At 39.2% G+C, this 11,103-nt stretch overlaps 1 protein-coding gene across 1 annotated transcript; it reads left to right on the forward strand.

Annotated features, from left to right (window-relative positions):
• The first annotated feature begins 674 nt into the window (after window positions 1-674).
• On the forward strand, window positions 675-10,384 carry ankk1 (ankyrin repeat and kinase domain containing 1). The gene is made up of 9 exons (XM_020653701.2): window positions 675-1,006; window positions 1,140-1,422; window positions 1,541-1,692; window positions 2,028-2,077; window positions 2,338-2,493; window positions 3,228-3,349; window positions 5,378-5,411; window positions 5,913-6,153; window positions 7,534-10,384. Exons 1-9 carry the CDS (start codon window positions 678-680, stop codon window positions 8,564-8,566), a joined length of 2,400 nt encoding a protein of 799 aa, XP_020509357.2. The 5' UTR covers window positions 675-677; the 3' UTR covers window positions 8,567-10,384.
• The last annotated feature ends 719 nt before the right edge of the window (window positions 10,385-11,103 follow it).

Below are 11,103 nucleotides of genomic sequence, written 5' to 3' on the forward strand. Positions count from 1 at the left end.
GACACATCCAGCTACAGTAAATACAACTTTACAGATATACAAGTGTTGGTATCGGTGACTCTTTGCTGTTTATAAGGAAAACATTCCTTATACATTTGCATTACAGGTATTTCATTTGTCTTTTTGTGTGAAAATAACAATCTATGTTATGAACAATCTGTGTGGGAGGGCTTGGTTTGAACAACACACACACGCACTTACGCACACAATCACTGTTTCATTTATTCGATTCACACCCAGATGCAATGAGAACAGCCATATTATAAAACTGCAGGCTACTGAGCCATCACATAGGAGCTGCCGGAGGTTAAGTGCCTTGTTGAAGTAGTTTGATAGAAGTGAATGGTTCATTAGGCAGCCCTCTGTATATAGTTACCCATATTTCAGTGGCCCTTTCTTTTATACAAACCAACATAACTGATTCTCTGTTGGTGCTGGACTCTAAGGATTGCTTAGATCGCCTTCAGATGGATGTAGGTCAGTCTCAGTATCGTGAGATAAGAAGTTCAACAGCAAGTCTGAAAGACTGAAACCTTAGTCAACAGTATAAAAACAGGCTTTACTGCATTGCAGTGCAAACCAGTTCTGCGTCTTAGCTCCTCCCACAGATCTACTGTGTAACCAAGTATGAATGTGACTGAACAGGCCTTTTAAACAGTCAGCCGCAACTGATTTGAATGTGTAACCATGTTCTATTTTCTCTCTCCCTGCATGAGACACAAGCTCCTGTTGTGCCACTGATCGATGCTGATCTGGAGGATAAACCCTCTTTATGTGCCGGATTAATCACTCAGTGTGTTGTGGGGGCTTGTGTCAGACTCATGGATTGCCTTGATGAATCCCCCGGGAAGTTCAGGAACTTTGAGAAGGACGACTTTGAGGCAGACTGGATTAAAGTGGCAGAAAACAGATTTGGTCAGGTGTATATGGTCAAACTCAAACTCTGGCGGCTTCACTGTGCCCTGAAAAGCTTTGACACAACGTTGTGTGCAAACAACTTTTACAGGTAGGATTTAAAATATATGATATTTGTTGTTGGAATTCTATAATGTTTGAATATCTATTTCCTGTGGGCAAGTTTTAAAAATATATTCCTAATGCCCACACAGACTCACTGACCATTATTCTTTTCATCACAGGAGAATAACAGAGGAGGCGTCCAACATTGCCAAAGTAAAATTCAAGTACATCCTGCCCATCTACGGACTGTGCAACGAAGCAACAGCCTTAGTGATGGATTACATGACTAATGGATCGCTGAACAATCTCCTGGCCAGTCACACCTTGATGTGGCCAAAGAAGTTCCAGATGATTCATGAAACCTCCATGGGCATGAATTTCCTCCACAGCATGAAACCTCCACTCCTCCACCTAAACCTCAAGACGTCCAACATCCTCCTGGACGATCATCTGCATGTCAAGGTCAGTGAAACTCAGAGGGAGATCGTACATACTTATGAGGTCTTTTGACATTTCTGTGCTCTGGAGAGTAAAACATGCAAAGCTTGTACAACTCTGGAATTCCTTTTTTTCTATTAAGATTTCAGACTTTGGTTTAATCCACTGGGAAGAAGGCATGAGCAAGAAGTTGTTCTTGGAGAATCTGACAGGGAGAGGAAATATAAGTTACATTCCTCCAGAGACCTTCACTCAGAGCCCTGATCCTCCAGGAACTGCATTTGATATTTACAGGTGACTTACCAAGGGCATTTCTGAAATTACACCATTACCACTCACTGCTATTTCTTTCTGGTTCAGTGTTATATCCACAGTTCACACAGGGCAACCTTGCTCTCTACCTTATTTACTTCAACAATCATGTATCCCTGTAGCATACTCTATAACACCCATAGCTGATACTCTCTCTCTTCACTTTTTATATTCAACACTTTTAAAAAACAACAACTATGATTTGATTTCTGTCGCGATGTTTGAATAAATTTAGGTTGCAACACATTTCCCTTAATGTAGGATATGCATTAGTAAAAAATGAAGACTGAATTGCCTCTATCCACTTTAATCCACAGCTTTGGAATTGTGATTTGGGAGATTCTGACTCAGCAGAAACCGTATACTGGTAGGAATTATTTTATTTCATTTTTTTTATTTATTAACCCTTCCCCCCCCCCGTCTGAAACATAACTCATTGAGGAACACGATGTGTTGAAGAATGCTGTTTGAAACGGAATGCTCAACATATTTCAGCATAGTGGCCCTTTGACAAAATATTCAAAAACTGCATTGAAGAAAAGGGGAGCCTGCTCTAATCGTCTGGTGTCTACTGCACGAGTCCATCTATATGGAACCTGGTGTCTGACATCTGTTTTCTTGACCCAGGGTGCAGTGTGACCACTGTGCTCCTACAGGTGTCAGATGGTAAGAGACCCTCTGTGGAGCTGCTACCTGAACAGAGGCCCCCTGAGTGTGATGAGATGATCCACATCATGAGGCGGTGCTGGGACCATGACCACAAGAAGAGGCCGCAGTTCTCAGGTATGCAAATCAAACTCATGGACCTAAATCTACTTGAACTGTCACAGGAACAAAGAAACCTTGCATCTTGTGTTGTGTTTAATTACCTTAATCCCTCCATCCCATCTCATTAAAAAAAAAACAATGCAGTGTAACAAAGCCATGTTATGATTTAATCAAACTGAAGCACTTAAGGAAAAAGGTGTTTCAAACAAAAAGCACTTATGATGTTCGATATTAAGACTCTCACACACTAATGGATGGAAAAGTGACCCATCTAATTATGTAGTATTACAGTATCATTTTAATACGCTGCCTTGACATCCATTTGGTACTGTTCTCTCAATTAATCTACATTCGATATAAAATCCCAAAAAACAGAAGTTTGCGACATCAGAGGTCTATGAATTGCACCATGTTAAAAAAACAACACAAAATTTGTATTATCTTAACACAAGAGGGTCACCCTTATTGAGACAGGCACTTATCCCCCGAGAGGTCATCTAAATTAAAACAATTGAGTGTCATGTTTATTCATAAACAACAGCAACTCGATTTTTGATGCTCGCAATCGAAAACTGTGTTTGCAATTTACTGGAAAAAAATCGGCCCTTGATTTATGCATGACCATTAATTTTCTGTAGTGCTACAGCTATCACAGTATTATGGGTTTTGCAGTAGTGAGTGGAAGAAAACATTTGTTTGCTAAGGTACATTCAGAACAGTCTGTTCCCTGACTGCTGCTTTGTTTGCAGACACTGTGAGGAAAACAGAAGTTCTGAGTGAAGTCCTGAAGATCCCAGGACCAATCACGATGTCAAACAGTGACGGCAGACTGAAATTAGATTATCCATCGCTTCTTTCACCAAAACATGAAGTAAGTCCTGCTTCATTTTATGCTTGGATGTTTATATCTCCTCCTTTGGTTTAATGAACAGCTCAGGTTTTTTGTGTTATAAGTTAGAGGGGAAAGCATAATTCATAACACAAAGCCTGTAAAACCCTTCGTTTCACTGAGTCCATTGTTGAAATTAATTTAACTTTTCAATTGATTTTTGTGAATGCTGCTGTTTTAATGATGCCTGTATGAGAAAGGATTTTAGTTACCATGCAAGAGCTTACATCTGAACAGTTTGTTATTATAAAACATATTAATATATATTGTTATCCAGTGTTTTCTAATGCATGGCAGAGGCAGTTTTCCCATGAACGCACAGTGTTTCTGGATGTTTGAACTGCCCTCTCTAAGTCCTTTTGATTTGTATTATTTCCATTTTTATTACACCATGTTCTTTCCTTTGAAGCCTAAGAAAAGTTTCCACTTCAGTGGATGATAACGGGAGATACGACTGTGGGATAAAGTGCTGCTCTAGTTTACACTACAAAAACAATTTATTTCACACTAGCAGCTTTGTGAAATGGTAATTTGGTACTGCTTTAAACGTGTAGTAACTGTTTTTTTTTTGTTTTTTTTACAACTTGGGGGTAGCAGAAAAACATTAACTTACATAAAAATGACTCTTTATGTTTATAGCGTAAACTACCTATAATGCATTCGACCATTTACAAATAAAGACATTAAGCTGAATCAATTATTTTTAAAGATGTTTTTCAGGCCACCTAATGAATCCTATCACAATTTGAATCTCTTTTTATGTTTTTTTTAAAAAATTTTTTACCTTCCAACACCTCAGAAGTCTTTATTTACACAAAAATGTTTTACTTCTGCATTGTTCTTCTTACATCATGCCTTGCCTCCCCTCCAGTCCAACAGGGATATCCTCCCACTGCATGTGTAAACGACCAGATCAGGAGGTTTTCAGGAACAGTCCTCCTGGAATTCTCTAGAAATTTCCAGGAGTGCACATGTGAAAACAGCTAGAGTAACAGTTTTCAATGATAGAAATGCTTATTTATGTTCACAGATAGTGTTGAACCTGAAACAGCTACCAGATGTGGCGCTTTAAAGGCTGCATTGTCATTTGATGAATACAGTAATAAAACATTGACATTATTATATTAACACAATTACTAACATTAACATACCAACAGGCTATTACAATGCTAACAAGCTGATGTTTGGCAGGTTTTACATTTAGTATGTTAACCATTATGTTTTTACAAGCTAGCTTGCAAACTTTTGCTTATGAGCACTTAAAGTTCAGTTCAGGCTGTAGGGAATCATTATTGTTTTGGTTTAGATGAAAAGTCAGGGTACCAACAGGATATCGTAGGATATTTTCCTGTAGGCATCCATCATGGGTATTTATCAAATTAATTGTCATTCTTATTGCTAGTTGAAAGAAGAAAGGTAATTTCCATATTCATTGTTGTGTAGGCAGGTGATATTTATTGACTGTGTATAAACACGGATGAAGAGTCTCCAAGTCTCTCCGTTGTACAAAAATGAAGCCAAAATACCCCAATTATGGGCGCTGCCATTTTGTGCTTCATGGTGACATAATTCATGTTTTCTAAGTCAAACTGAAGGTCTCAGAAAATGAACACTTGGGCCAAAAATCAGCGTAACAATAAATTACAATAACAACATCATCTGGGCTTTAGGAAAATTGATTTGAGGTATATTTTAATTTGAAAGTATTTCACACGTTCGATATGTTTACATAGGGGAGGCGGTTTATAAGACCTATACTGCAGCCAGCCACTAGAGGGAGCTTTAAATCTTTTGGCTTCACTTGAACCAGTCTCTCCATGCATCCGTCTTTTGAAACAGTCGGTGTCATCATGTATGCAATTTGATAATATAACTGTCAAACTGTTGAGTCATTTACATCCTTTAGTAGCCACGCTATTGATATCCGTTCATATTAACCACTTGTGATGATTTATGTCACAGCTAACAAATAACATTTGTAATATTTCCTCTCTTTCTTTTCACTTTCAGATGTCTTTGCCTGAGCTGCCTGACCTTCCCTCAGGTAAACACATGGGAAGAAAAAGACTGCAAAATCATGTTCATTGCAGTACAAAGCCTGGAGGGCTGACATTTAAAAAGTGCTATTTACAGTGCTGTCACATTTTTAATATTTCCTTTTGTACTGAAAAGGAAAGACACATATCAGCAGAACAGAGAGTAGAATAAACGTCCATACACATTCTTGTATCCTTTTTTCTTTAAATGTTCAATCAAATTTTGAAGGTTTGATGGTTCACAATACTTAAAAATTGATCCTGCATGCAGGTCCCCCTTTAAAATAACAATACATTGATACATTTGTTGAAGTTTTAATGAATGTGTACAATTTACACTAACAGCTGACATTGACTGAGCTCTCAAAAAGCCCCAACAACTTCAACACTCTGCACAGCACTACACAATAAAACAGGGAGACTGAGTTTGATTAATTCCTCTGACACACTATGTTAGCCATTCCTGCAGTTCTTTTTCCCATATAACACCCTTTGCTTTTGTTTCACAGACAACTTGCACTCCGAGGACAGAATTATCTCCCTGCTCTTCAAACAGGACTTTGGTAGTTTCAGACAGTCTGTGAGAAAAGAGCACGTACACAAACAGTTTTTAGAAGATATGAACATCCTCCACTATGCGGTGGCCAGTGGGGACGCAGAGAGTGTGGAGCATGTGCTGAATCTGGGTGCTGAAGTCAACTCCACTACTACAAGAGGTTACACTCCTCTTATTGTTGCCGTTCTGAAAAGGTTTGTACAAAGAAATATTCATAACTTGTTTTATACAAGTGACAAAAAAGTATCTATTGAATACAAGTGGCTATTTTTATAATGTCTACATTTAAAAGGTCACTAAGACTTTCTACATTTTGAATACATTCATTTGCCAGTTAGATGAGATCTTGATACCACTCTCATGGTTATAGATGCAAAGGGAGCGAGAGCACAGGAAGCTAGACAGAGTTGGGGTTATGAGAGAAGTGAGTCTATACATTTATGCAGCATGAAATATGTAGTTTTTGCATAAATGTACATAGCCAAGATTATTTATATGTAATAGGTACTTATTATTATTAGCAGTTATACACATTTAACACTTCAATAGACAACAAACTGCAAAAACAGAACTAATGTGAAGCAGGGAAACTGCACAGTGATTATCAATGACTGAGACAAAAATATGCACAGTAAGAGATGTGGTCTCTGCCCAGTCCATCATTTTCTATAGTTATGCAGAGCTGTGTATTTTCAGATGATATTTCAAAACAACACAGTCGCAGTGAACCAGCTCTTATCTGCTGCCTATTACATAACTGTGCAGAGAGTATCATAAACGAATCAGATAGACTTTTTGAGCCAGTAGGTATCGCCCTTGAGCACCAATATGAAACCAAAACAAACTGCTACTTCTGAAGCCTCCGCTCTCCTCCAGCCACACACCTTCAACCCCCTCCACTCGCGTTCACTCGAAGGAGTTGTAAAATGGAATGCACCATAATTAAGCACACATTAGTGCAAGCAGTGGACAAACATGTCCTTGGCTCGAGCTGCAGTTGTCTGTGGCATGCATTGTTTTGTTAGCAGGCTAATGTTAGCAAGCTCTAGTTAGCTACACATTACATATAAATTGACACAGAATGACTGGATCTAAAAAGGCTTATGTGACATCCAAATAAGCAGTGAGTAGGCTTTGTTATTCTTCATTTCTCTAGTCCTTGACTAAAACAGCTTTAGTTCACAAAGGGAAGAGCCGGCTGTCCTGTCCTTTTAAACATGATGTAAACACGGTTCTGACACAGCCTGCTTCTCGCTCATTGCAGACTGTCATGACTCAGAGTCATATTTACATAGGATAAACTTGATTTCTGCTATATTTATGAGTCAAATGTTGCACACCTATACCTTAATATCGCACAGTGAAAAACTAGTCAAACAAAATAACTTCTCAACCATAACACAACAAACACAATAGTTGATGTATGTCTTTAGTTAGTATTAGCCCACCCATCTTCTTTGCTAATGAGTTTAAGGCCACTCCCAGGAGGGTCTCTGCTGTTTGCCTGATGACCTCTTTGGGATGAAAAAGTCAGTCATATTGTCAGTCATGTGAATGAAACATCTTCTCTCCAGGCTTCATGACATCATCTCTTTGTTGCTGGACCATGGCGCAGCCACAGACCTTGGAGATGAAGACCAGTGGACTGCACTCCATTTTGCTGCTCAGAGTGGCGATGACAGAACGGTTCGCCTCCTCTTGGACAAAGGAGCTGCAGCAGAAGCCCGGGAAAAAGCTGGTTGGATGCCCCTCCACCTGGCCTGCCAGAACGGCCACGAAACAGTGGTGCGCCTGCTGCTTTCACGGCTGTCAGAGGAAGCAGTTAATGAACGAGAAGCACAAGGGAGGACGCCTCTCCACCTTGCCTCCGCCTACAGGCATCTGAGTATCGCCAAGCTCCTCCTCTCTCATGGAGCAGATCCCAACGCTACAGACGACTCTCTGTCCACTGCTCTTCACTTAGCTGCAGATGAAGGCCAGTTCAGAATAGTCAGACAGTTACTGATAAGTGGTGTAAATATTGACACTGCAGACAGCAGAGGATTCACTCCGCTCCACTTGGCTGCTCTGAAGGGTCACACTGGCATATGTAGGCTGCTGTTGTCAAACGGGGCCAGCCCAGACTCCAGGACCCTGCAAAGCTGGACTCCCATGCACCTGGCAGCCCTGAAGGGACATGAGGCCACTGTGGTTCAGCTGGAGGGTCAGGGGGCTTGTGTGAATGCTAGAGGTGAAAACGGATGGACCCCGCTCCACCTGGCCTGCCACCAGAGTGAGTCCAAGGTAGTGGCAAGTCTTCTGGCAGCCAGAGCTGATCCCAATGTGTCAGAAGACTGTGACGGATGGTCGCCATTACACGCGGCGTGTAACAGCGTCACTTTCCCAAGTGTCCTCCACTTAATATCACATCATGCAGATGTGAATGCAGTAAACTCAGGGGATGCTTCCCCACTACACCTGGCTGCCCAGCACGGCTGCACACCTATCGTAAAGGCTCTGCTGCTGAACGGAGCAGACAGGACTTTGCTGGACTCATCTGGATCCACAGCTCTCAACGTGGCCCAAAGGTGTGAGAAATGGGACATAGTGAAGCTACTGGAGACGTAGGGCTGATAGAAGAACTGTGAAATAGAATAATTAATTAATACATGTGAACACAGCAGGAAAATGATCATACTTGGTTGTGTTGATATTTCATGTAGCTGTAAAAAGCAGGAATTTGAGAAGATCAAAAAAGTATTATATATATAATATTATATATAATATTATATTATATTATTATTATTATATATATAATAATATAACCAGCATAAGAGAGGATGAATTATCACATTTCATCACTCATTAGTAAACACATTAATACAGAAAATGCAGAAATACAACTTGTTCGCATCCATAATTAACTTTTGATACATGTATTTCATTTAACCTCGTTTCGTTTGTCTAGCAAATCATTACATAATCAAATAACCATTTGAGCTTTTCTTTCAATTTACATGAACATTACATTGACAATCTGTAAGTAATTGCTTTGCCTTAGGTTAACCCAGATATGCCACATAAGGTTTTATAAGGTTATAACCTGAAATCAGGCTGTCATTGAATAAATAAAGACACAAACGTCTATAAAATCCTGTAGGGACATTAGAGGGGAAAATTAGAGGGATTCAATGCTGGGGTCAGACTAAGGTAAAGTACCCTATAAGGACAAAACACAAATCAATTCTCGTCTGTGAATCACTTTTTCCTGCATGCTCCTTCTGTGTACTCCGCTGGAATTAAAGCTGCTGCCACGTAGTGATGAAAATGAAAATAAAAGAATGCTCTTCTTATGACTTACTGAGGCATTCATTTGATTAAACCTGTCAGACTTTATGAAGATGTTATGTGTCTTATAAACTGGTGAAAATATGGAGGAATACAGACCTAGTGGATCACTTTTACTGGCATTTATATCATGCCTGAAATTTCAATTTCATTCATCTATTGAACCCTTTTGGCCATAAATACATGTGTGCTTTATGACAAGGCAAACTGATTATCAGACATTCTCTGCAGACTGAGGGAAGCGCTGCCCAGCTCATGCACTACTCATTTTGCACAGTGACACCTTATTAAATCCTAATGAAATGCATGGATTAAGGGCTGTATTGACCTGCACATTCACAGCCTTTTCCCTGTAACCACAAGAGACTGAATGTGATGGAGAGGAGGGGGTTGAGCTGCATGAAATTACAGTTGACTCAGACTGTGAGTTTAGTTTTCTTCTTGTTTTCTTTTTAAATTGGTAATTTTATTCTGAATCTTTTTTTCCTTCTTGAAGTTCGACCCTGAGCATTACAGGTGCTGTCTACTAACTTGCTCTGTGTCTCCATGTTTACCATTTTGGCCCCATGAGAAGACTGAACCATCCATACATCCTGCTTTAGTCCTGGTGGGATTTTAAAGTATTAGAAAAGGCCTACTGTGTGTGTTTGTGTGTGTGTTTGTGTGTGTGGGGGAGGGTTAAGTCTCAACACAATTACACTTGTATGTGGCTTTTGCCTGACCAGTGCACTGTGAAATAAGCAGTCTAGTGACTTAAATGGCTGTTCAAATAGACCAACTTCTACTTAAATCAAAATAAGATAAGATGTGGCTACTTCACAGTAAAAGCCCATGACTAAACCTTGAGAAGTAGCTTCCAAATGTGATTATTTATATTTAAATCATGATAGCAATGCTTTTTCAGTCAATTTTCATTCTTTGCCCTTGTTTTTTTTTTCTGTGAAAGTTGTGTTCAATTTATGGTTTCATCATATTAGACAGCTATCAGGAAGCTGCACTCTCTTTGGATTTACAATGATCTACATATGCACAAATAGGATTTAACATATCTTTCACTTTTTTTAATCAAAAGCCTGACAAAGTAAAGTATCTGCTGACTCTGCGTTCACTGTCATTTTTCCTCAAAGGTTTGAAAGCAGCTTTGACACTACAAAAAAAAAGCTCTCCTGAGAGGATCGTGTATTTCAGATTGCAGGATGATTTATAGTTAGTAAAAGGCCTTTGTACTGCAGAAACTCCCATTTGAAATTTATGATGCCTTCAATGTCTTCAAAACTGAAACAAACCACGTTGGTGTGATTGTTATCCAAACAAGTCTGATGACAGTTGAACAGATGGGAATGACACAAATATGTGGAATCCACTGATCTGTGTCTTTGTCTAAGCTGTGAAAAAGTGAAAAATTACTTTCACTTTTTCCTGCAATCTGGCCCACCCAAATCAATGGTGCTGCCCCAACCTTTTTACACACACCGTGTCACATTGGATACTTTGTATTGGCGAGTAATTGGGTTTGCAGGCCTCTAAACCAATTTCATTTTCTAATAGGGACATAAGCAGGAAGAAGATAATGTCATGTTAGTTGGTTGTAACACAAACAACAAGAGCCAATGGACAACAGAAAAAGGATACTTTTCCTGTAATATGAGAAGCCAAAATATGCTATTTTTTAACATAAACCTATTTCATTTAGCCTCAAACATCTTAAGGAAACACCTTAAAGATTTTACCCTAAATGTTTCTATGCTTATGCTTTGTGTGATGCAATAATACCAATTTGTTTAATTTGATTTAAATTATGGTTAGAAGAAAATTCT

The sequence above is a fragment of the Labrus bergylta genome, chromosome 11 (genome assembly GCF_963930695.1).
Source record: "Labrus bergylta chromosome 11, fLabBer1.1, whole genome shotgun sequence".
Taxonomy (NCBI): Eukaryota; Metazoa; Chordata; class Actinopteri; order Labriformes; family Labridae; genus Labrus; species Labrus bergylta.

Excerpts from the sequence above, each read along its gene's own strand:
- ankk1 (XM_020653701.2), top strand. The coding sequence starts at position 678 with ATGTGTAACCATGTTCTATTTTCTCTCTCCCTGCATGAGACACAAGCT. Across the intron at positions 1,423-1,540 it reads ACGATCATCTGCATGTCAAG|ATTTCAGACTTTGGTTTAAT; the intron begins GTCAGTGAAACT and ends TTTTCTATTAAG. Across the intron at positions 5,412-5,912 it reads GCTGCCTGACCTTCCCTCAG|ACAACTTGCACTCCGAGGAC; the intron begins GTAAACACATGG and ends TTTGTTTCACAG.